A 27328-nucleotide genomic window follows, 5' to 3' on the forward strand; every position below is an offset into this window, starting at 1 on the left:
CATTCCTAAATAGCCAATGGATCAAAGTAGAAACGAAAAGTGAAATGAGAAACTAATTGAGATGAATGAAGATGAACACATAACACCCCAAAACTTATGGAATGCAGCTAAAGCCAAGCTTAGAGGCACATTTGTAGCTGTAAATGCCTCCATAATGAAAAGATCTCATCAATTACTTTCCATCTTGAGCCACTAGAAAATGAAGAGAAAACTAAACATAAAGCAAGCAGAAGGAAGGAAATAATAAAGATTAGAGCTGGGATTAATCAAACAAAGAACAGAAAAAATAGAGAAAATTCTATGTAACCCAAATCTTGTTCTTTGAAAAGAACAGCAAAACTGACAAACTTTTAGCTACATTTACCAAGAAAGAAAGAAAAAAGATTCAAAATACTAGAATAAGAAATGAAAGAGGAGATATTAGTATCAATAGTACAGAAACAAAAAGGATTATAAAGTAATTCTATGAACAATTGTATGCCAATAAACGAGATAACTTAGATGAAATGGAAAAATCCTAGAAAGTTGCAAACTACCAAAAATACCTCAAGAAGAAATCTGAATAGCCAATATTTCAAGCGAAGATATTGAATTACTAACCAAAAAATTAACCATGAAGAGAGGCCATGGCCCAGATGGCTTGAGTGCTGCACTCTACCAAGATTCAAAGAGGAATTAATAACAATTATTCATAAACTCTGCTAAAAACAGAAGAAAACATTTCCCAACTTACATTTGAGGCTAATACTAGCCTGAAACCCAAACCAAAAGACAGCACAAGAAAACTACAGGCCAGTATCTGTTTTAAACGTGGATGCAAAAATGTTCCATGAAATACCAGCAAACTGAATCCAGCAACACATATTAAGAATTATATGCCATAATGAACTGGATTATCGCAGGAATTCAAGGTTGGTTTGATATCTGAAAACCAACTAATGCTATGTATCATAGCAACAAAATAAAAACCCAGAAATCACACAATCATCTAAACAGACACAGAAAATGCACTTGATAAAACCCAGCCCCCTTTCATGATAGAAAACACTCAACAACCTGAGACTAGAAGGGTGTGTCCTCAGCCTAACAAAGGGCTCCACACACGTCCAGGCACTCGGCCCAGGCAGCTGGTTCTACAAGGAAAGGGGATGGGTTTTGAGTCCCAGCACAACCATACTTTAGCTACATGAGACGAGCTAGACACCCAGCCTCTGAGATGTGTTTCCCTTGTCCACATGACGGCTTCAAAAAGCCAGCTGTGCCACAGAATGGAAATACTGTGAGAAACAAACGGGTAATGTAAGTAAGGTTTCTGCAAACCCACAGGTACTATGCAAACAGTTACTCAGTAAAGTTATTTGTCAAAAACGGCAATACAAATTAAATATTACATAAATAGGAGTGGTGAAAGCTGTTGACATTAATGCTGATGACAGATACTAACATATTACTAAAGTATAAAAAAATTCATACGTTTGCTTATGGTTATGAAAGTGATACTAATTAGACTCAACCATACAAACTATTTCATGCATGTCTGAATGACAGATTGCCATTCTTATCTTCCAGATCAACTCTGGGGTTTCATTTTCTCAGCATGCTACGTGTACAGAGGTTAGGCTCCCCTGTGACATCCCTCCACCCTGCTCACAGGTACAACCTGGCCTCATGGCTCTGTGGTCCTAGCGTCTGCTCCAGCTTTTCAGGATTTCATCCATACAGTCAAGGTCATTGTCAGAGCTAAAAATGACAGGGTAGCCACTGCTCAGGACTCAGCACATCCTGTGATGGTCCCACGTCAGATTTTAGGAATCAGCAGTGAAAGCTACACCAAGAGAAGCCAGAGTGCTCGTGCCTCTGAGCCCCACAGGGAGAACCCAAGTAAGACCCAGATATGGTGATCAACGGGGGGTCGAGAACTGACTGTGCCAGGGCTGCTGGGAAGCCTACCTCCTTCCCAGGATTCCCGCAAGCCTTTAGAGAATTTTTGAATTTCAAAGTGAAAACTGGGAATACAGTTTTATACTATAGGAAGTGACTCAGTTCACAGTGACTATCTACCTGGACAGTAAGGGGAGAAAGGAGCGATTGCACACAGGCATCTCTTGTCTCTATTTCACTTCAAGCCTGCGTGCTTTGGAAGCTGAGAGAGGCTGAGCGTTTATTTTAGCTCATGATGGAGAGTTATGAGCATTCACTAGACGAAGTGAGAGGAAAAAATGTGTATTTTTTTCTCAGAATTTGAAAAATGTTCAAATTTTCTTTCATATATTGCATTTCATGACTGTCTCTGTAGCATCAGTATTATTTTTTAGTTCAAGTCAGAGAAATATTTTCTTTCTACATTCCCCACCATGCAGGGGCATTTCTAAGTATTCCATATTAAGTATTAACAACGACAGCCAATTTAAATTCAGGCACCATTCTTCCTGTATCCGTGTGTTTATTAAGAAGTCATTATTACTGGAGAATTCAGGGCACAAATAAAGTGTTCACTTGAGACAAAGTTCAGCAGGTCCAGAAGAGAAAGATAACTTCTCCTTTGTGGTGCCTAGAAAAACAACTTGTCATCCTCCTTCTGTCACCTCCTGTCATCTTCACGAGACCAGGTCTCACTCCTCCTGGCCCTTCGCCCTTCATGGAGCAGGGACTTCAGAGCTGTGAGAGGCAGAGGGCCCCACGTGGGCCGTGCCACAGCCAGACGGCCGAGCACCTCAAAGGGATCCGTTGAAGGAGGAAGGGAGATAGAACAGAACCTCGTTCCTGACTTCTCGTCAGGCTGCTACGTCTGTCTGTTTGCTGCCTGCATTTCCTGCTGGAGGAAAACTTCACGAAGGCGTGGATCCCCAGGGTTTGCTCATCTCCCCACCTCCAGCCTCTGCAATGGCACCTGCACGTAGTCAAGTGCAAGAGGACTTGCAGCATGAATACATGCTTGAGAACACCCAGCACGAGGCAAAATGCCCGCTGTGGTTGACGCAGAATCCCTCGCCCCAGTCCCAGCCACACTCTGTGAGTTCCTCCTGCAGACACACGCACGGGCAGGGCCACCTGGCGGGTGGTGAGGCTGAATAAGATGAGGCAGCTAAGTGACGGCACTGCTCCTGGCACATGTGGAGCACGTTACTGTTATAATCATCCTCCTTCGCAGGGGCGTTCGACAAGTGAGGGCACCGACACCGCCGTGAGGGGTGTGTGCTCCTTTCAACACATCTGCCACCTGGCATGTTACCTTGTGTGCAAGAGGGAGGCATTCGTGGTACGTGAACTGCTCACACTCAGAAATAACCACCAACCAGAACAGCAGCGACAACAATGAGACCTAAAGGTTATCGTTTATCAAGGGCTTGCTCGGCACCTGGAACTCTTCTGAGTAATTTACGTGTTAAATTATTTCGCCTCACGGCAATCTTATGGAGCAGGTATTATCATCTCAGTTTCTCAGAGTGAAGGCAATGGCAGCAAGGGACTTTGTCACCTGCTCAGGTGGGCAGCCAACAAGGGTGAGGCTGGACTGCAGCACAGGTCAGTTCTCTCCAGACCCTGTGCCCTGACCGGTGAACATGCTACCCACAAAAATGAAATTATCCATATTTTAGTCCATAAAGCACGGGCAGCTGCATCCCTGGCTTCTGTCCTGCTTCTCCATTTTCCATGCCTGAACAAGCCCCCGACTTGACCTTGAGCACCCAAAGACGGAGTGCCAGTCACCAGGCAGGAAATGTGAGCACATCATACAGAGCCTGGCACCATCACATTCCACCCACACAGTCACATCTCCCACACAGTTGCCTGAATCTGCTCAGCGTCCGCATGAGCCTTTTCTTTGTAAACCTCCCACACATCCTCCCGCTCTAGAGGCGGATGGGCCATGGCTCCCCTGGGAACTGCTGTGCTGCGCCTGACACGGTAGATGCCCAATTCCTGATCTGCAAATAAATGCGGCTTTTCTTTTAAGAGCTATTTCATCATTGTAACAGAGATCTTGGTTTTTTTTGTTTTTTGTTTTTAAGAGCAAATGTAGACAGTTAAGTATATTAACTCAAAAGCAAAGACAAAATACACACAACCTCTTCTATTGATGATGAATAAGCTCTTTATAAAAAAAAATCCACATTTACTAAAAATGCACGTTAAGAATAGAATTTGAGGCATAAGCACAGGGACGAGGGACTCCAACCACCTCCCGTGTCTCAGGCAGCAGCAGGCCCGGGATGAAGGCTCTGCAGTCATTAAAGACATCTGCACAGTGTGTGTAATGATCTGGACTGTTCTCAAATTCTTCATATTTGAACAAATAATCAAACATTTTCAAAGTTCACTCTACCTAACAACTGAAGTTACTTTAAACAAACTCAAGATATTACAAATCGAGAGAAATATATTTACTGTCTGTAAAAATAAAACAAAACACATTCTAAACAATTCATAGATGGCTATTCACTGGTGCTTTTAAGGCTCAAAGTTTTGTTGTTACAACCATTCTGAATGACGGACCCTGAGACTTCATCTCACAGCCAAGTTCAGTGCAACAGACAGAACATCTCTCCCACACTTTCCTTTAGGCTGTGGTAGGTGTGTCCTCAGAACTTCTCACAGGTGTATCTGTGTCAGCGTGTGACGCCAGGAGGCATCAATCTGACCTTGAAGCTTTTGCTTCCATGAAGCAAACCTTTTAAATCCCCAGATATGTCTTTCAGCATTAACGATGGGTCATTTCTAACAGGAGCAACTGCTGAACCAGAACAAAACTTCACTGGTGCCACGAGGAAGGAAATGTCACATCCAGCTCCACTTCAGTATCTTCTTCTGATTTAACAACTATGAAAATCTGAATTACTGGGTGAATATGTGGATTTGCTGAAATGGTGCGATCTACACTGGGGATGCTGAGGAACTGTTCCTTCCTTGAAAAACACACATTTTACCTGCACAGCCCTCTTTTCTCTAATGCTGATTACCCTTTATTTCTAAATTCAAATCCATATTCTAACTACCTAATTCATGTGGATTTCATCTGAGTGAATAACCTCCTAGATGTTCTTACAGCCAACTGAACCAAAGGAATGGTGGCAAAATGGTACAGTTTGGTATTGGGTGGATGGGTTTACTGGTCAACAGAATTTCTCACTTTTCAACTTTCACTTTTATATGCACAATGAATTGGCTTTTAAAAATATTTTTTCATTTTTTCAATAGGAAGCTAATTTAAAAACTTATTCAAGAGAAACAGACACTTGTACACTTTTGAGGGGATAAACTTTCTGGTGGTGAGCAGGATGTTTGACAAAATATCTTAAAGGCCTTAAAATGTTTTAACCCTTTCATTCCATAATCCAACTATAGTATTTATTCTGATGAAATGATCACTAATGTGGACAAAACCTTATATATAAGAACATCATACCATTCCATAAAATATATATATTTTATATATGTATTTTATAAATTTATATGTATATATTTATAATATATTTATAATATTTATATTATATTTATACATTTTCATATATATATATATAATATATATATATTTTTTTTTGAGGAAGATTCGCCCTGAGCTAACATCTGTTGCTAATCTTCCTCTATTTTGTATGTGGGTCTCTGCCACAACACAGCCACCGATGAGTGGTGTAGGTCTGCACTGGGGAAGCGAACCTGGGCCGCCGAAGTGGAGCGTGCTGAACTTAACCACTAGGCCACACAACAGGCCTCCATAACATATTTTTAGAAAGAAAAATAACCTACTGGTCCCTCTATAAAGGAGTGGTGGGGAAACATGTACTAGGTCCATTGAATTGGATTCCTACAGAAGTCTTGTTCTCATTGAAATCCTGGTCTCAATATATTTATCCATAATGTTCTCTTTCTCTCAAGTCTAGACAAATACTTATCAAAGTGATAATATAGTTACACCTCATGGCAAAATGATAGGGTATTAACTATTTCCCCCCTTATTTATATTTTCTAAATTTCCCAGAACTAATAATTTTAGCCATGTATATCCACGGACACATGTATAATGTGTGTATATACAGATATGCCCCCACATGCACACGTTTGTGTCTAGACACGCATACACATAACTGCGTGTGTGTGTCAGAGGAGCCACAAATGCCCCAACAACTCCTGCTCAACACACTGCATCCTGCAGGATGCTTTTCTCTTCTTCTGGAAGATCTTCCTCACAGTACCCCATTGTCCAAGGACTGACGGTCCTTGTCTCCCTTGAACACTGCAATATTTCATAGTTTTTGGATGACTAAATGTTATATTCTAATTTATTTCTTTGCTAGAATATGAACCTTAAATTATAGAAAGGAGTGTTTTCCCCCATTGTAACACGTGGCACTAAAAAGTGGTCGAGAAATGTTTCCTGAACAAAATTCCACCATGGAGATTCAATCTTCTCAAATCTCAGGGGAAGAGACTAGAAAGGGGCTCAGGGTGGCAGACACCAGAAAGAACAAGCACTTCCCCAGGCAGAGGGGCAGATCTGCATGCAGCAGCCGGGACGCCCCTCGGAGCCCTCCTGGAGTCTCAGCCAGGGACCCTCTGGGCAGTCCTGGTCTGGCAGCGTGGATGGGCTTTACCTGGGAACTGGGACCAGGAAGCACAGGGGCCTGAACACTGTTTTCTGGAAGTGACAAACTACACAAAACACACAGCTGATCGTAATGGGCCTCGGTGTGCCCTCGGATGTGGCCCGTCCAGGTGCCCGCGTGCCCGGCTCACATCTTGGCTGTGTCCTGAGTGTTACAACCCAAAGGTTACCAAGACCAGTATTTCCCAAGGTGAGAAACTGCCCTCTGATCCACTTCATTGGGTGCTTTGGCAGTGAACATTCTTTGCAATCATTTCTTAGTCCATATGGGGCTTAAATTCTACCCAAAAGAGCCTTTTGTCAATGTTTTCTGGCCAACAGTATGCTATTGATTTTATGGAAGCAGAAAAATGAGCAAAAGAAGAACCTCAAGAAAGTAAAACATAAGGATACAAAATTCCATAGCTGTCTTTTCCTATTACTCTTCTGTTGACCACTGATTTTAAAACAGGCCAATGAGGTGCAACGAATTCTCCTGCCTTTTTAACAAAGGGCGTATACAGATTTCTTTTTTGCCCCTATGTATATCTTTAAAGTTAAATAATAAATTTTGGAGAGGCAAGAATGGATAACACATACATTACTAACGCTGACATTTACGATAAATGATAGCAATAGCCAGCTGGCATTTACTGATGCTTTGTAATAAGCACTGTGCAAAATACTTCATAAGTTGCACTGATTTTAATCTTCACAATAATTCTGAGCAGAAGCTCCTGCTGTTATTGCTGTTTCAGAGATGACGACACTGAAGCTAAAGTAGATGAATCAATTTACCCAAGTCACACGCCAGAAAGTGGGAAGGCACAAGAACACAAACACACACACACACACACACACACGCAAACCAAAAGAACTCGGTGCCTGACTCCACACCCTGAGTTCACAACTACAAGAGCATGCTGCCTCATGAGGATTGTAAAGGCCTCTTTTGTGCGTTAAAACCACAGGGAGTGCTGGCTCTATGACTATGCAGCTCATTCTTCCCATAACTGACAATCTAATTAAACACACATTTGTTTTGGTATTTATTATAATTAAATCTGTCGGAACGGTTCCACGACTCCAGTAACGTGAACTTCATTTTGCAGTTTGAGTTATTGCTTATATTCTTCTCCTGGGAAAGATGTACTGCATCTGGAAGGCAGTTAGTGGTTGGAAAGCCAACTGCTCACCTGGAATATCCAACAAAAGCTTTGGAACTGCGTGGAGTTCCGATAAACGTAAAACCTCTGTGCCAGTAATTTATTCAGCCTGGAGAGTATTTTATCTTCTTAGATATGCCTCAATATAAGTCGAGGAGAAAGCTGAATGCATTCTGCAAAGCCCCCTCTTGAGGATCTTGTCACTAACTTATCCATGAATGGGCAGGTACTCTGCCTCGGGAAGCATTTAGGAACAGCTTCGGTCGTGGGTCTGGGGGAGAAGATGTGCCTTGGAGAGATGTGGTCTCTGGGTGAGAACAGAGCGGGCAATGAAGAGGAGAAGGGGGCAGGTGCGTATCAGAGATCAGAGCAGGTGGACTGATGGACCCAGGAAGGCACGGGGCCAGGCGTCAAGGGTCACTGTGTATGCCCAGAACTGACTGCCAGGCAGAGGCAGAAATGAAAACGCAAATGATACTATATCAGTGTTTGAGAGTTTAACCTCAAAAATAATTAGAAAGTTGGCTATATTTGCCAAAAATGGAGTTCCCCACAACCCCACCTCCCATCTTAGGGTCTGTCCCTAAGCAGCGAGAAGGAGGCACCGAGGTCTGCCCACTGTAGACATGCAGGTGCCTGCTGGGACCCTTTCTCCATGCACCTGCTCAGCCACACATTCATGTCTGCTCCTGCCTGTGCTGGGATTAACTTGGTCAGATAAGAATCATGTTACTGAGGGTTCTCTCCTTTTAGCAGTGATGAAAATTCTGTCACTTTAGTTCATTTGTTTTATTGTGACAATGAGGATGCTGGTAAAACCAGGAAAGAGGTGCAAGAAAAAATGACCAGAACCACAGCCGCGAGCCTTGGAGAGGGAGCATGAAGAGTCCCCAGCAGTCACGAGCTGAGCGATCAGACACACTTGGCAGAAGGAGGCAACAGCAACGCAAGATGCTCTCAGGAAAACAGGGCATGCACTTCATCACGACGGTCCTTTCATCTAGAAGGATTCCACTCTTTCCACTTTAAAACCTCTTCCTGTTTATTTTCATCTCAAACTTTGAGAGCCTATTAAATTTCCACACACAAAGGGAAGGAAAATCAACTTAACGTTCAAAGGAGAAGACTTGTGATGAATTTATCTTGCTTGGATAAGAAGAAAAGATCATAATGTCTGAAAGCTGAGACTTTGCCATATCTATCAATAGCCAGGGCACTAATCCCTTACAGTCACAATGAATAATCCTCAGAGGTAGAAATGAAAGGTATTACATTGAGAAATTGCCATCTGATGCATTGAGAGAGAGAGAGGAAAAAACAAATGTTTTCGGAGGCAGAAGATACAGTAGAGATGGGGAGCATCTCCCCGAATCAGCGTATTTGTACACAGAAAAGGGAGCCAGTTGATGAGCAAAATGTTGCCCCTGACACTGTTTACATCAATTACTGCTCAAGAGCTGTTTTGAACTCCCAGAAAAGAGAAAAAAAAACAGAGCCCTACAATTTCCACCAAAGACAGCTATTTAGAGCTGCTTTCCACATCTGTTGAACGGGGAGGGGAGTAATTAGCGTGTATTCGTAAATCAGCAACACTTGTTCTACCCAGCCGCGCTTGGGAGACCCACATAACAGCAGCCATCAGTCAAGCGGCCACAGAGATCAGGAGCCCATGGAGGCGAGTCCACCTGGTTCCCGCACGGTGTGTGGTGTGTGGGTGCCAGATAGACGCCAGCACCCGCTCCGCCTCAGTGCCCACGGAGAGGAGAGCAAAGCCTGTGGGAGGCAGCCGCCGCGAGGACGAGAGCTGAGAGCTGGCCAGCAACGTGAGTTAGCCGCTGCTCCCGCTGAGGAACACTCGAAACCCCACGGCACCTTCCAGCCCTGAAGCTGTCCCAGGGCTGGCGTGGAGGGGACGGCAAGTCTGTGCCGGGTTGTTTCCTGGTCCATGTTTTGGAAGAGTACACAGAGAAAGCGTGACAGACTTATTTTAAGAGTTAAAGCCAGTAATTACAGACCAAGAACACATGATGAAGATTTAAAAAATTCAATTCTCTATACAGGGTAACTGCGGGCTAATGTCTTCATCCTGTATTAACGGTGCGATGTTCACTCAGAGACCAGCTCTTCTGCCCCAGGGCTACACGTGGCATCTGGCATTCGGGTGGAAGTCCTGACCTCCTGCCCCATCAGGACCTCTGCCTTCTGATGACTCTCCCCACGTGGCCGTCCCGGTAGCTCTCAGCACTTAAGGCATGGTTTCTAGGAGTGAGCGCGCACACTCAGTGCTCCCAGACACAGTCCATGTTCCCTCATGAGAGCAGAACATGGGCAGAGCACAGCCATAGTGCTCGACGTTTTTAGGAACATTTGGAGAATGTCATTATTCTCTTTCAGTAAACACAAACACCTTAAACTTCTATCCCCACAATCAAACTTTCAGGAACATGTGAAGACACAGAGCGTTGAGAAAGGCACCAGCAGCCTGGCAGGTGGCGGCTAGCAGCCAGGCTATAGGATTCTTCCAGTGAACATAAACCGTCCCGCAGGTCAACGACCTCAGACGAGGCTCTCCGTGAACCCCACGAAGCCAGACCAACCGAGGGCACTCTGTAAGTCTTCCCAAGTGGACAGACACAAAGACAGCGTCCAGCCACAAAGATCCCAGACGTGTCCCACGCCAGCCACCCTGCTGACGATGATGCTTCAACACGACAAGCCTGGCCCGGCTCCGTCCCACTTTCCATTTTTATCCTCCCAGATAAAAATTCTTCTGAATGATGACCACATGGCCCCAACCTCTGAGCACCCAATGCAGATCAGACCCTGAGTTCCCAACGATCCCTATCGCCACCCAACATGACCCTTAATCCTATGTAGGCCCTTCCTCTTACTGAGATGCCCATAGGCGCCCGGGATGCTGTCTCCCCAACTCTGTTCGACCACACCAGGCTGACAGGAAGCAAGGGGGCTATGCTTCTAGGATTCCCCAACTACGGAAAATTTACTGGAAAATTTACTACACAAGAGTCTTTCTTTGGCATGGATATTTAAACATGAAACCGTCCTTTGCAAAACAAATCAGAGTATTTAGCAAGATAATTTTGACTTGTAGTATCACTTTTCAAAATGTGCTTATCTGCAATCTGTCTGTCTCTGGGACGACTACTGCAAGGCCATCTGGCCCGTACATGCTCTTTCCTCTAAAATGAGGTGAGCTCCTGCAAAGCAAAACGGGATTTCACTGTAAGTGAAGAGACATCATTTCACTGTTATCCTACAAAACATGACAGCGGTGGACAAAAGGACCCGAAGCTGTAGTTTGGTTCCCTGCCTCTCTCCCTCCCTCCTTCCTTCCTTCCATGCTTTAGAAGAAGAGAAAAGACAAACAACTCCCTTTTCTTTTCGAGGCCAGCATAAAACAAGAGACATGGAAAGAGCTCTTCTGAGCAGGAAAATAAAAAGCAGACCCTCATGTTAGAGTCCAGCGATGCAGAGTGAGCGTGTGGGACACAGACTCTAGAAATGCCTGATGCTTTTCTTTGGTGAAAATCACTCATCTGAATTCCCCTCTTTCTATGTAGGCATTCCTCATTCCACAAACAATTAAAAAATCCTGTAATCCTGCATCTGTTCAGTACATTTCAAAGCTCCTTTAAACCTACAGTTTTATTTTACGTTATCTTCATAAAACTATCTTAGGAAGCGGTAAATTTTGAATATCATCTCCCACCCTATTGGTTTAAAAGGATGAGGAGGCAGTCAAAAGAGCCTGGATGAGTTATGCAAGTCATAAGGCCTGAAAAGGCAAAGTGGGATTAGAAACCTTTTAGTTCCAAATCGCTACCCTTTCTCTGACACCGTCCGCCTCCCCAGAGGTGAAGCGGTTTGTCTATGTCTGAGGGAGCTCCATACTTCATAACGTCTTGTGTGAAGCTATCTCATAAAGCTTCCTCAGTGTTGAAACGATTACGGGTATTTTGCAAGCGCACAAAATTTCTTTTGTTTTTAAAGATGGGCTCTCTTCCTTTGCTTCTAAAACACACACAGGCAATGGCAGGCACCTCGGCTCCAATCCAGGTCCTGGAATTCCAAACCAGCATGCTTTCCATGGTACCACGTGGAAGCACAACCAGCCACAGACCATCTTCACAGGATAAATTCCTAAGACGTCTCTGAGCATGCTGTGTGTCTTCCAGAAGGAGAAGTTGGTTGGGTAGGTGCAGTGGCAGAATTCTAAGAGCCCCCAAATTTTCCACCCCTTGGTGTACATGCAGCTTCTCACAGTTATTCCGTCAGATACAAATATAGGTGTTGCTGGAAGGGATTCTGCAAATGTCAGTAAGATCTGAAATCAGTTAGCCTTAAGTCAAGGAGATGATCCAGGTGGACCTGCCTGGTCCCATGAGCCTCTACATCTGGGTCTGGAGGTCAGAGACAAGGAAGTCAGGATTCGATGCACAGAAGCCCCCTGGTGCTGCCTGACAGGTGGGGGGACGTGGCATGGAGATGGGTGGGCTCTAACAGTGGAGAGTGGGCCCCAGTTGACAGCCAGCAAGAAGATGGGGAACCCAGTCCCATAACCTCGAGGAACTGAATTCTGCGAAGAACCTGACTGAGCCTTGAAGGGGACCCCAGCCTCAGGTGAGAATGCAGCCAGGCCACACTTTGATGTCAACCTGGTGAGACCCCAGGCACGTGACCAGCTACTCCCACCAGACTCCTGACCCAAGGAGACGGAAATCATGAGATAATAAGCCCGTTGTTCAAGCTGCTGCTTACACAGCAGCAGAAAACTGATACGGTCATGCTAAACAACACTCTCGCCCTCTCCTGACCATTAACCCCGTTAGTAACCATGCCGTTCTCCACCTGAGGTCAGAGATTCGCGTTGTAACTAACGCAGTGGCCAAAATTGCATGATTAGGCTGAGCAATCTGCAATGTTGTGAGACTGCCTTCCGACTGTCTGGGGCCGTGGTTTGTTTTCCTCCAGAAGCACTTGAGGAAAGCCCTCTTCTGTGGGGCCTGCTGCTCTGCCCACTGAACGTACTGCTGTCTTCATGTCTGTTTGAGCTTCATCGGAGGGTGTTCTCCCCCAGATTCTTACTGAACCATCTTTTTCTGTACTGTGTAGCCAACGATTTAATCTTTATTAGTAGTGATATATAATTTATCTAAAAGCATAGTTCTCATTTTACCAAGAACCACGTGATACTAAACTCCGTCTGACAGTGAAAAGAGGAGAGAGCTTCTGGCAGAAGACAGTCCTGCAGCACCTGGGGCAAAAGGACATGAAAGGGACATACAGACAGTCGCACTCAGTACAACGGACTTTTTATCATTTCGATGCGTATGTCAAATGAGTTAGGTTTAAATATGCATCTACCCTTTACAGAGGGTTTTTTTTTTAATTTCAGAAAACTAAGGAACTTCAACCATCATTGGTCCATTACTTTCAAAAAAAGGAAGACCCAGAGGAGGTGGCCATCAATTTGAGTTCCTACAACAGACAGTGACGGTCAGGGCAGTGAGGAGGCTGATTTCTGACCTGCTCATCCGATTGTTTTTATCCACTCTGCAACACCTCCCGTGAATACTTCCCAGGCTATAGTCTACAGCTTTTGTTTTAATATTTTAAAAACTTTGATTTAAAATTGACAATTTCTAAACGTGTTCCTTGTACTCCTGAAACCACGGGTCCCTCAGGAGGAAATCTCCAGGAGCCGCAGAATTCCGTCTGATGGAGTGGAACGCTCACACCTCCTCTTTTCCTCTCCTTCAGCACGGACCAGAGGGGCCCCAAGAAAGACGGAGCTGGGAGCATCCTCAGGCCCTAAACATGGACCTTAACACCAGTGTGTGTCAGGAAAACACATCTGATAAAATGCAGAGTTTCAGTCCTTATTTACTTTGCATTTTGCATCTTCCTGCCCATATTTAGAGCTTGCTTAAAATCATGGAAAAAGTTAGCAAAACTAATAGGACACATTTGCCTTCACAAAACAACATATTCTTGTCTTATAAAAAAAATAAAAGATTTTCAGTCTGCTGCTAGGATTGATATACTTCTAAGGGGAAAAGAACAAGGGGACTTGTGAGTGGCCCAGGCAGTAGACGTCTGCTTGGTAGATGTCCCTTCACCCTGCAGATGCACTGCGTTCGTCCTGATGAGAGCTCAGTGGTGCTTGGCGGGTAGGACTCTTGTTCCAAGAATAACAGCATCTCCAGTATTCTCAGGCAGAGTGGACGGTAAACTCCAGTTAGTTGACAATCACCAGAGTTTCCATCGTGCACTCAGTGTAGGATGCATTTCACTGAGTGTCCTGCAGGTGTGGGGTCAGTGGGAGGACGAGGCACAGCCTGTGACAAACGAGGGCACTGACCCTCCAACCACAGGCTGGATGTCGTGTCTTCTCTTCATCACGTTTGATGGAAGATGGCCCAGGAAGTGCTTGATGAGGTCCAGAGGCTCTATTTTTCCAAGAACCATTTAATTCAAACACACTGAGAGATAAGAGATCAGACAGCACAGTATTTCCTCCTTTTGTCAAGACAGATGTGTGCCCCAACCCCTACTCAGTTCCTAAATGAACCAATCCCAAACCCAGAGATGAGTTGTAACGAGACCACACGCATGCGTGCATGCACACGCACATTTGAAGAGAGACTTGTGGCAACGAGAGCATTGACTGTGTACCCATTTAACTATCTTATTAAATTTACAAATGGCTATCTACCTATCAATCTGTCTATCCATCTAGCTGTCTGTCTATCTATCCATCTATCTTTCCACCTCTCTAACTTATCAGGTCTGTCTACACCTATCTTATCAGGTCTATCCACTTTTCCAAAGATGGTCACACATTTCAAAGTCAAGCTTAGACTTCCTTTTGGTGCTATGGTATGGTAAGTAACCTCTCTCGGACACGCACATTCATTGTAAGAGGCTGTGCAACTTATTTCAGTGAATACTGAGGATCGGGTTAAAACCACTCACCAGAAGTATGAGCAGTCAGACATTCCCGTCCACTGAAGGATGAGTGGAGAGACCCTCAGAGTCCACTCTCCCCTCCCCTCCACAGGCGCTGGCACAAGCCTGCACACGTTTATCAAGGACAATGACCGATTTCAAAACAACGCACACTCTTCCCTTGCTGACAGTTAAGCAGACGCACGGCCGCAGTTTTCTCCACACTTTTCTTAAGACTGAAAGGAAACTCACCAGGTACTTACTTCGTGGCTTCTCCACGGTGATCCACAGCTCAGTTAGCACAGGTGACCCTGTACTGGTTAGGACTGAAAAATGCCGCCTTACTTCACAAAACAGTTACGGACACACAACCTTCATAGATAAATTTTTGGAATTATTTAGCTAACACAGCTCAAAAACTAGCGAGTATTCATTTAACACTGGTGCTGGTCCGCCCCCTCATTTTATTAATGAAGAGTTTGACTTTTCTGTAATCATTTGCAACTTGGACAAGAATGCAGTCTTATTTCCAATCTAATTCTGATAAGATTTAAAACTGAAAATACAATTTCTTCTTCTAATAACTATGTTTCAAAAACACTAACAACGGTCACCTCACCACTAGATAGGCTATTCCTAACCACACATCAGCTGTTGTTCTGATTATTGGTTTTTTTTTGGTGTTTAACTTTTTTTTCTTTTTTTGCAAACGCTAGGTCTATCAGAAGACACTGACATGCACCTACTTAAGGACACAGTCCGACACTCTGGAGCAGTCGATGGACTGTTGGGACCGGGGGAAGTATATGGGGTTCATCAGCTTTTGCACTTCAGACAAGGGTCACACACCTTAATTTTTCCGTTCCAGCTTTGCACCTTGAGATCCGAGCCATAGACAGAGGAACTGACAAGGTGTCTAGCCAGCGCTTCTCATACTTTGGTTCGTTAGCTATGGGCGAGGAAGGCGATGGTGGAGCCTGCGCAAAATAAACGAGAGTCAACAGTCACAGAGTCAGTCAGAAGGCACGGAACACAAGGAGAGGCACCCACAGGCACCCCAAACATCACGTCTCACAAAACTTAAGTGAAACACATTTAATTGTTAAAAAAGCATGTGATAATGTCCTCAAATATCTGGAAAGAAATAAGTGCTCTCCTATTTGAATTTAAACTATTTCTTCTCTCTTTACTTTTTTGAACAAAATATGGCACAAAACAGGAAAGTCAGAGGGAAGGAGACGGTGGGAGAGACTTCAACTGGAAGGAGAGTTGGGCTCCTGATCAAGGCGCTGAGTCCAGGCGCTGTGAGAGGGACCACACTGATCCCAGTGTTAATGCAGAATGAGTTTAGGTCTAAGATACAGGATCTAGTAATACTGATAACATTTTAATGGGTGTCTGGGTCATAAGATCATGCTTATTAATTAGTGGCAAAGACTCTGCTGTCTATCCAGTGGATGTGAGAGCGTGAAGCCATTAGGAATGGAAGAGTGGGGTCCCTCTTCTGTGGTCCTGCAGGTGAGGGGACGATGCATGAAAAGCTGAATGAACCCACGTGAACAATTATACCACAGACACAACCTTCCACAGGCGTCCAAGAAACAGCCGGGTCAGAAATCGGTCTCTAGGCAAGAGAACGTCCCCGTGTCCTGTTCTAGGGTCCTGAGGAAGGGGCCATCAGCTCCCAGACCCATCTTTACCATAGAGCCCACCGCCCACGACGAAGGAAACAGGCATGCATGGGGGGCCGCACCTCACCCACGGACCCCAAGTTTGCATTCACACAGAAGCATCCTGACTCTCAGGATCAGTGGCTTCAAATGCCAACGACCAGTTTTCCCAGAACATTCCAGTTTCATATATGAACTTTCAGCTGAGGAGCAGACATCAGGTCTCTGTCACGCTCACTTTATAGGTCAGTGGGGTTTTCTGTGATGTGCAAGTGTCTGTCCTAGATGGAGCGCCAGGGGACACGGGAAGGAGGGAGGGAGCTGGCTGGACTGTCCTCCGAGCGCGCTCCCTGCTTGCCGCGTGCTCTGGACACACGGCTGTTCGCCCTCTGCAGTTTAGCCTCTGTGGTCTGAGAGGAACATCTCAGGGAAGTGGAGCAGAGGCCCCAGCGCTGCAGGAGCACCCCAGCTTCCTCGCCTTACAGAACCATGTGCACAGTGCACCGGAGCTCCGCGTAGGTGTCACACATCTGAGCAGGTCCCAGTGTGAGGGAAATTCACAGAACTCCTGCAGAAAGCAGAACTGCTCCACTCTAATTTCAGCCCCAAATTCTCCCTCAGCTTAACAGTCTGCAGAAGGAACAGGGCGTGTTCCCTCCACCGTCAGCTCCTCGTGATCTCGACACATGGTGGGTGCAGAGCTCACATAAGCAGGTGCTACCACCGCATGTACGGCTGCCCCTAGAGAGGACTGATTTCAGGGGAGGGAAAAACAAATCCTGTTTTCCTCTCTTTGACTTATGATGCAGTCAGAAGTTGCCAAGGAGTGAGGAAAATTCCATCCTGAAACACTTACATGTGACTGGCTGACTCCCGGGACCTTGCTGTGAGATGCCTTAGTGATAATGAGATAAAAAGCCTGAATTGAGATGGAACAGCAGAGGTTCCACACGTGGCCCGAGACACAGAGACTGAGGGAAGACACACAGCGCCGGGTGGGGTCAGGGAGGCTGTGTCTGCCTCCAAAGGTGAGGCCCGAGGCGCGAGGCTACACAGACCTTCTTTGAGCAAGCGTTTCCCTTTGTTTCCACAAATGCCATGTGATGGATACCTTTTGGAAACGCAAAGAAAATTAAGGACTTATAATATACTCATAAAATTTTTGGAAATGAATAAAAACGGATGAATGGAAATTTCTCCAAACATGCCACATCGCTCATAGGCACCGAGATGAACACACAGGCCTTGTTCCTGTGGTTTTGCTTTCCAGAGGCACACACGCTGGCCTGGGCACACAGCAGCATGGCGAAGACAATCTTAGGTCTACATTCTCTGATTATAACAGAAATACGATCCCATTCTGGAAAGTTGGGGAAATATAAAAAAGCAAAAGGAAAATTCCATCCAAACCTCGCCATTCAATTTGCATATTTCTTGATGATTTTTTTCTATTCACTTTTTAAAACCTGGTTAAGATCACACTGCATATAATAAAGATAATAAGAAAATAATACACATGGCTCATAGATAAAAAGTGGGCTTGAAGACAGGTACCTGCTTCCCGAGGCTTATGGAACTTACTGCTTTAATAATAACCCTTTTTCTTGAATATGAGCGTGATTATGTTTTGTTCAGCTATTCTTTCTGTAGGGAGACTTTTTTCTTGCTCAGTAATTCTCATGGAAGGATGTCTAAATTTAAATATCACTTAGCAATTGCTGGCGTTTGCTGAAAGAGAACACACTGTTCACTGGCTTATAGGATTACCTAAGACCACTGGAAGCTTCCCCTGAAAGAGTGACGGGTGGCCTGACAAATGGACTGCTTACTGGGAACTGCGCCACAACAGCAGAGGACACCAGAAGAGAAATTCCGTCAGTGCGTGTTGGCAGGGGCTGCTGCCTAACAGCAACGATCCACGATTTGTCCGAACTCATGACTACGAGCCGTAGGTAAGGGGGTGGACTTCCGTGTTCTCTGCGCCAGCTTTTCCATCCTCTCGTTCCTTGTCCAGGTTCATTTCTTGTGGGCTGGGTGGGCTGCAATACATCTTTAGGTCTTTTTTTCAAGAAATATATTCGGAGTTCTAATACTTCATGTTTAACTAAGAGATCGGAAGCCAACTTTTTAGGTTTGCTGTCGCACTCCTACTTTGGATGACTGTGGGCTTTCTACTTCATTCTTTTATTTTTAACTGAACTATATTGAGACATAAACTACCTACAATACTATGTACTGATTAAGCGCACAGTGTGACAAGGTTTGATAAATGTATACACCCCATGCAACCAAAACCCAAATTAGGATACAGTGAATTCCACCCCACCCACACACCCTTCCCCCTGGAAAACTTCCCTCTGTCAATCTGTAGGCATTTCCCTTGCCAGCCCAAGGCAGTCACTGATCTGATTTCTGTCACTATAGATTAGTTAGACTCTTCTAGAACTCCTCTTAACAGAATCACACAGGATGATCTTATGTGTAAAGGCTGCATTCTCTCAGCAGGGAGTCTGTGGGACGGCTCCATGTTACTGTGCTCATAAGCAGATTATTCACCATCATCCATGAGGGGTATTCTGTTGTTTGCACACCCCAACATTTCTTAGCCTTTCACCTGTTGAAGGAGATCTGGGCTGGTTCCACTTTGAGGATATTATAAATAAAACTGCTATGTTGTTAGATAAATTTGGGTTTTGAATATTTGTCAAGTTTGCCTTCCAGGGATAAATCTCACTGTGCCTGACGACTTAACCTTCTTTTGATTTGTTAATCTGTCAGTGAAGGTTTTTGCACCTACATTCAGGAGGGCTGTTGCTCTGTAACGTTCTTTTCTTGTAACACCAGTGAAAGGTTCTGGTGTGCGTATTATTCTGGCCTCACAGACTTAGCTGGGATGCATTTTATCTTCCTGTATTTTCTGAAAGAATTTGTGAAGTTTACATTTTATTTCTTTGGTAGAATTCACCAATTACAGAATAGCTGAGTTTTCTACAAACCGTCATGTCCTAACAGCCCGTCACAGCCCCACGTGGGATCTATCTCGGAGAATGTTCTGGGTTCACGTGAAAGGAACATTCATTCTACACACTTTGGATGCAGTACCCTGTAAAAGTCAACTAGTTGAGTTGTAAGGTTGGTTACATCCTCTACGTCCTTGTCTGCTTGTCCTGCTGGCACCAGCCATGGACTCTGACCTGTTCCTCTTGTCTTGGTGAAGAGCGCAGGTGTTCCGTTCCCTAATGACCTTTGGTTTCAGCTGTGTTCTGGGAAGATCTAAACACCAATCGCCCTGAACCAGTCCAGACCACACTGCAGGAGAGACACCTGAGCCGATGGGTGGAGAATTATACAGAAGAAAAGTATGCCTTGTTATAATGCTAAAATCACTGCCCAGAAGGAGCTTAAGCCTTATTAGCATAGCTTGCGATGGATGTGAAGGCACGTTGTCAGACTACACATTACAACCTTGTACCCACCTCTACATGCAATCACGAAACTTCCCTTTTTGAATATTCATTCTCTACCCCAAATAAAGGCACCCACCTCCCGTGGCTCCAGGGACTACAGCTTTGTGAAATTGTTCCCTGTGGTCTCCTTCTGCTTGCTGCTTGCTGCTTGCTGCTTGCTGCAAATAAAACTTTGCTTTGTGTGACAATCACTTCTGGTGAAGGATTTCAACTCACTAAGGAGTGGACCCACTTTGGTCCAGTAACACCACCAACTTCTGAGTAAAGAGCATTAACATCTCCAACTAGGACTGTGAGTTTGTCTATTTCTGCTAGGTTTTGGTTCATGTGTTGGAAGCCCTGTCATTAAGTGCACACTATATTTAGGATTCTTATGTTTTCCCAATGATTTGATCCTTTAACCATAATGCAATGTCCCTCTTTGTTTTTCTACTCTCCTTGTCTTGAAGACTATATTGTCAGATATTAATACAGCCACTTTTAATGGTGATGTTTTGTAAATATATGTTCTCCACTCTTTTAATCCATACCTATTTCATCTGTATATTGAAGTTATATTTCTAGCAGTAAGCAGAGAGTTGGAACTTTGTTTTTTTAATCCAGTCCAAAAACTTCTACCTTTAACTGGAATGTTTAGTTCATCTACACTTAATGTAATTCTCATGTCCCTGGGTTTAATTACATATTCCTTATTTGTTACTTGTTCCTCTTGATTTCCTGCTTTGTTGAACCTATTCCTTTTTGGGGGGGTTAATAGTTTTTTTTCATCATTTCCTTTTATCTGCTTATTGGCTGTGGGGATCATAATATACATTTTTAATTTATAAATGTTTATTTTGAGCCAATATTGTGTCACTTCAAACTTCCTGACACAAGACTCTTCCTACACTTCATTTCACAAGTATAACAACTTTAAAACAAAACAACACGATTTATCTGACCCCTGTCCTTTGTGTTACTCTTGCCGCATCATTTACTTCTACATACATGATCAACTCTGCTTCACTGTGCTATCAAACTGTCCCCTAAACTGTCATTTATCTTCAGAGAAGGGAAACAGATATTTTATACACATACCCACATATTTACCATTTATGACGCTCATCACTCCTTTCTGATATTCAAGACTCCATCAAGAATCTTGTCCTGTCAGCTTAAAGAGCATCTTTTAGTCTTTCTCATAGTGCAGGTCTGCTAGTGACATTTTCTTTCAGCTTAAATTTATTTTAACATGTCTAAATCCCCTATTTTGTGGGGGGGGGGGTTTGAGGAAGATTAGCCCTGAGCTAACATCTGCCACCAATCCTCCTCTTTTTGCTGAGGAAGATTGGCCCTGAGCTCACATCTGTGCCCATCTTCCTCTATGTTATATGTGGGACACCTGCCACAGTATGGCTTGATAAGTGTTATGTAGGTCCGTGCCTGGGATCTGAACCGGAGAACTCCAGGTTGCTGAAGCAAAGCACGCGAACTTAACACCACACCACTGACCAGCCCCCGAATCCTCTCATTTTTGAAGAACAGTTTTCTCTGGATATTGAATTGTGAATAAACATTCATTCATATCATTGTTTTTAAGTAAGTAATATGTCTCTCTTTAATGTGGCTGCCGCCTAAATTTTCTCTTCCTCTTTGGTTTCCAACAGTTTGGGATATGCTTATGAACAGTTTTCTTTGTATTCACCCAGCTTTGCGTTCACCCCTGTTCTCCTTCTGGGACTCCTTATACACATAGCTACGTCCACTTGATGCGTCCCACAAGTCACGGATGTTCTTTTTTTTCAGTCTTTTTTCTCTCCGTCATTCAGCTTGGCAGATTCCCATCTGTGTGTCTCCAATTCTTCTGCCATCTTAATCTGTATGAAGCCTATCTGGTGGACTTTTTATTTTATTTTTAGTTATTGCACTTTCAGGTTTACAATTAGCATTTATTTCTTTTTTGAAGTCTCATTTTCTTTACTGAGACTCCCCATCTTTTCAATCATTAAGACCATTTTCCTCTCAGGTCTTGGACATCTTCATAATCATTTCCTTAAGGTCTTTGTCCGTTAAATCCAACATCTTTCTGTGGGGTCTGTTTCTACTGACTGCATTTTTTCGTAGCTTTAGATCACATTTTCTTGTTTCTTTGCAGCTTTTGTAATTTTTGATTGCATACTGGACATTGTAAGTGACACAAGGTAGGGACTATGCATCACATTATCTTCCTCTAGAGAGCTTATTTTCCCTCAGCAGGCAGTTCAGTCACTATAATCACCTTCAATTCAGAGAGTGTTACACTTCGTTGTGGTGTTTCTTTGGAACATCCAAGGTGTTTACTAAGCTGCAGTAACTTATAGGATTCAGCCTGGAACTCGTCTCATCTGTAGACGTTTTCAGAGCCTGGTTCCGGGCTCTGCTGGGGCAGGTCTAGAGCGCCTCAGCTGCAGCCTTTATGGAGGCTCAGCTGCATGTCTGGGGAGTCAGCAGCTTCTCTGCTCCAGGCAGGTGGAGCTGCAATGTCACCAGCACTGCTTGGCCACTGGCATCTTCATTTGCCCTGCCCCTCAGCAGCCCTTCCTAGGTGGGCACTGAATAGTCTTTCTCTGTGTGCTGGTATCTCAGCATTCAGCCAAGGACTTGTGGGGAACCCACATGCACAAACTTCTCGCTCTTTCTCTGCCACCTCCTTCAGGTTACGACTCTCTGGTGACTTGCCCACAGAGCCCAGTGAACCAGAGGTCCTACATCCCCACCTTTGCCTTTTCAGGGCAGCGGACTACATGCTATGCTCGAGTCCCACTGTCCCTGTCACACTTCCCTCTATCAGCACTCACAGGCTTGAACTGCCAGCCGCCCAGCTCCTGAGAACAAGTGCCTCAAGTTTTTGAGTAGTTTTTTTCCTGCAGGAGATATGCTGTGTTGGTTTTTCTTGGTGCACCTCATTCTCTGGGTGCTCACTGACCTCGGAACCCAGGAGACAGGAGATTGGTACAAACTGATGCTTACTTTTATCTCCCATGTTCAACAGCATCTACTGTAATGACTTGAAAATTCTACTGTGCATATAAATCATAAGAGGAATTTGTAAAATATAAATTCTCAGTCTCCTTTGAGATTCATATTTTATAGTATTTGGATATGATTTTGGAATCTTCGTTATTAAGTATCTCAGATGAGTTTGATACTGAACAGTTTTTGCTCAGCATCATGAAACACTGCTCTCATGCATCTGGGCCATTCTATATGGGATTTTCTGTTACCCCTATGGACTTGGTCTGTTACTATAAGGAAGCGTGTCTCAAAATTTCCATGTCTGAAGTTAAGTATCATTCTGTGCATAATCTGATACAACTTTTTAAACAAAACTATTAACTATAATTTTTAAATAATTAGAACCAAATATGATGCTTAAAAGCGATTATCAACCTTAGTTTCATACCAGAGAGGACTATTACATAAGTCGTGTTTGTTCACACACCATCTATATCCAGCTTGATAACACCCACCCTGAGCTCAGAGACCAGGATCCATAACCAGGCAGTTGGTTCCATAACGTTTAATTCTGTGATGTTACCTAATGACTCACTGGAATGGGCAGGAAGTATTTGGTGGCGCTACTGAAGCTCTGGGCTTTGGATATTCTGACCTAACACGGAGCCAAATTATGAAGCAGTTCCTCACTGGGGATATGCGAAGTATCAATTATGTCGACCACAGAGAATGACACCAAACCTGGCTCTTTAGAATACACTTCTTCACGGAAGGTTGCAATGTCTCAAAAGTGTTTTCAGAGAAACCCGAAATGTGACTTCAATTTCTGGTTTATTTTGATAAATAAAGTTAATTACTAACCTAGGAAAAGACTCAAACACTAGAAGCAGCCTCACACTCACCACTTCGTGTTCACTTAAGAGTAAGCGTGCCCGCCCAGCAGAAAATCACCCCAGGGTGGCACCTTTGTCATTTCCACCTTTACAAATCCCTCTGGAGACATGGGCCAGGTTTTACATAATTTAAGACTACAGTACAACAAAACCATAAAGGCACAATAATAGGAACGAATTCTTGCAGAGTATACCCTGAATTGGACGGCACGGACGCCAGCAGGATGCACACTGTCACCTCTCCTTGTGTACACACGGGAATTCATGCTTGGCTGCTTAAAAGACAGTGAATGACCTAAAAGTCAACAGGACAACTGTACCTTCTCTTGGACAGATTTATCTGAACACCCAAATTTACTCTCCTTCATCAACCCCAAAAAGGAAAATTTTGAAAATATTCCTTGCCTTACTACAATATTGACCTTATGTCATGAAATTCGTGCTTTTAAAAGTGAAATTGATTAGACCGAAATTACTTATATACGACTTTTATAATACTTGTTTTTTGTGAAAAAGGAGATGCACCTCACCTATACTTCTAAAAATTTTGAAAAAAATAAAGGAATCTAATGCAATTTGAAAAAAACAGATTTTTCCTGCAAGAAAGACTTGAAATTGGATATGAAACAGTCACAGTGCAGTTTAAACCTTGGCCCACGTACAAGATGGAATTTTAAACCGGAACTGTTAAAAATAAGAAACACGAAAAACTATTTTTTCAGGATTCAGAGACTAGGAATGAAAGAGAGGCAGGCTGGACTGAAAAGTTAACTCAGTTCTCCAGACCGTACTTCAGAGAAAAGTCTTCCTTTAAGAGAAGGGTTTTTTATCATTATGTAATTAATTTTACTGTCAGCATGGAAGACAGGCACACAGTGTCTCTGATGACAGACTGTTTTGACTGGAATATTACAGACCCTTTTAAACACTATTCACATTCCATGCTTTCGTCTTTCTTATTTAAAAAAAAACTGTAATCACCTTGACATCTGGGGGGCTTCTCGCTCATTTGGGGAAACAGTGAGAGATTATGCTGTGTCTATACTGTAATTTCTCCTTCGCTTTCTTTAGTGACTTTGATGCGGTAATTTGCACGTCAGGAGCTGCTCTCCCATGGTTTTGTCTCCGTGTGTGGGAGCCCAGGCTCCCCCTCCTCGCTCGCTAAACTCTGCTTCTGACCCGCTGTCTTCATCCCCATGGGCACGTGCAACAGTTCAGCGCTGAGCTCCACCCTCGTGGGCCTGGGCGCCATCCTGGCGGGACCCCCTGAGGAAGAAGGCCGGCGTCCCTGCTTTGTCGTGCGGAGGGCGGGGGCGGCAGGGTTGCCTGGAGATGGGGCTCACTCCTGGCTCTCGGAGCACAGCTCCAGCGCACAGTCGTCACCCCTCATCCCCGGCTCACTTTCCGTGCTTTCCGTTACCTGCACTGAACTGGGGGCAGAAAGTATTCAGTGGAAAATTCCAGAAATAGACAATTCGTAAGTTTTAAATTGCCACCGTTCTGAGGAGTGTGATGAACTCTCTAGCCGTCCAGCTCCGCTCGCCGGGACGTGACTGACCCCTTTGTCCCTCGGATCCACGCTGGATCCACGGCCCACCCGTTAGTCACTTAGTGGCGGGGTCGGTTGTCAGATCGACTGTTGTGGTATTGCAGGGCTGTGTTCAAGGAGCCCTTATTTTACTGGATGACGGCCCCGAAGCACAGCAGTGATGCCGGCAGTTCAGATACGCCGAACAGAAGCCATAAAGGGCTTCCTCTAAGTGAAAAGGTGAAAGTTCTCCACTTAGTAATGAAAGAAAAATAATTGTATGCTTAGGTTGCTAAGATCTATGGTAACTTTTACTTATAAAACTTACCAGGTATTATTGTTAATAACATTATTAATAAGTAGTTAATAACTTATTATTGATAATGACTTAGTTATTATTGTTAATCTCTTCCTGTGCTTAATTTATAAATTAAACTTTATCATAAGTATGTACCTGCAGGAAAAAAAATATAGTACATATATGGTTTGGTTTTCAGGCATCCACTGGGGGTTTCAGGCAGACACTGGGGGTCTTAGAATGTATCTCCCATGATAACTGGGGACGACCGTACCACGTGACACACAGAAACTGGAATTTCTAACAGGCCTTATACTTCTCAGAAAAGACCGACTGTTCCATAGCCGGTGAAGTAAGGGCCAGGACCGACTTTACAGACGTTTATCAGTCAGCGAGCCCTGGATCCACGGCAGCACAGAGACAACGACCCCAGGGTGAGGACGGACCCCCGTGCCCCCTCAGCTCCCCGCGGTGCAGGTGCCCATGCTTCCTGGCACAGGGCGCCTCTGGAGGGTCGGCCTCAGACCATCGCAGCCGCCCACTTCAGCCACCCGCTGCCAGGCCCAGTCACTGAAGGGCCACCTCCCAAAACCCACTACAGATCAGCTCCCCACTTTGCGCAGAGAAATCACCTGACCAGCCCGGTGGGCTCTCGGACGTGAGGAGGGAACAGCTTCATGCTCTTGTCTCAGGTACTGAGTGCGGCTCACCCTTTGAAGTACAGAATAGACAAAGTATTGGCTTAACGGAACAACATTTTAAGACAGTAGCAAAAATATTTTTAGGCCCATTTTACATGAAAAGAAACTAGGATTAAAACAGGCTTAGTGAATGGACTGGGACCCGTGTAGGGTGGACTTTTCATCCAGAACGCTCATAATTTCCTAAAGTAAATAAGGTATTGGTCAATATTTTTATAGTTTAAAAAAAATTCTAAAAACTGCATATTTCCTAATTTTAAATCTGCCTGTCACTTAATTTCCTTGGATGGTTTTCATTATCAGTCAACATTTGCTGTTGAACAAATGCATTTGAAGATCCTTGAAAGGAAGCACATGGCACCTTGTGCACAGAGGGCTTCCTCGTACGGAATCCTCGGTCCCCAGGTTTGAGCTGAGATTGTCACTGGAACTGAAACCAGGTTCCCACAGCTGTAATTATCACACAGCTTAAAACATCGTCACAGAACCAAAATCACATACAGAACGTACTATCTATAGGAAACATGGCCATCTTCTTTGTCATTCGCTCTTAATGACATGCCAGAAGTATGTTAAAAAGAAACCATGGACCCTATCGTCTCTACACTTGACACACCTTGCTGAGTCATTTTGTGCTTTTGATAGAAAAAGAAATTCTACTGTAGGAGATCGAAAAGGCAGAAATATTGAATAGAAATTCCTTTTAAGGTAAGGATAGCGAGCAATTTATCAGTTCCACATTTTTAATACAAAACTATTATAATTTTTACATTGCCCAAACAAAAAATATGTGATAGAATAATAGATTATCATTACAATGTAATTTTAGTAAAAATGTATTATAGACAAAAAGGATTTTACTAAAATGTCAAGTGTGGGAGGGCATCCTAATCGCCAAGGTGTTGATAAGAGCCTCTCGGAGGAGGGGCGCTGGAGGAAGGGCTGGCGCCTCCTTCTCTCCTCCCATCCTCTTCCCGCAGCAGCCCTGCCCGCCTCGCCTCCCAGAGCGCACGCGCACCTTGGGGGCAGTGCCATCGGCTCCGCTCCAGCTGCGCCAGGGCCCAGTCTCACCGGGGTCCG

General features: G+C 44.3%; 1 protein-coding gene across 5 annotated transcripts in view; it reads right to left on the bottom strand.

Moving 5' to 3' along the window:
• The window catches only part of SNTG2 (syntrophin gamma 2), a 346458-nt gene that overhangs the window by 112661 nt on the left and 206469 nt on the right, over positions 1-27328 (bottom strand). For all 5 annotated transcript variants that reach the window (XM_070512700.1, XM_070512699.1, XM_070512698.1 and 2 more), the window contains one exon: positions 15568-15695. In XM_070512700.1, the coding sequence (XP_070368801.1) occupies positions 15568-15695 (128 nt within the window). The remainder of the gene's footprint in view (positions 1-15567; positions 15696-27328) is intronic.

This window comes from Equus asinus, chromosome 6 (genome assembly GCF_041296235.1).
Source record: "Equus asinus isolate D_3611 breed Donkey chromosome 6, EquAss-T2T_v2, whole genome shotgun sequence".
Lineage (NCBI taxonomy): Eukaryota > Metazoa > Chordata > Mammalia > Perissodactyla > Equidae > Equus > Equus asinus.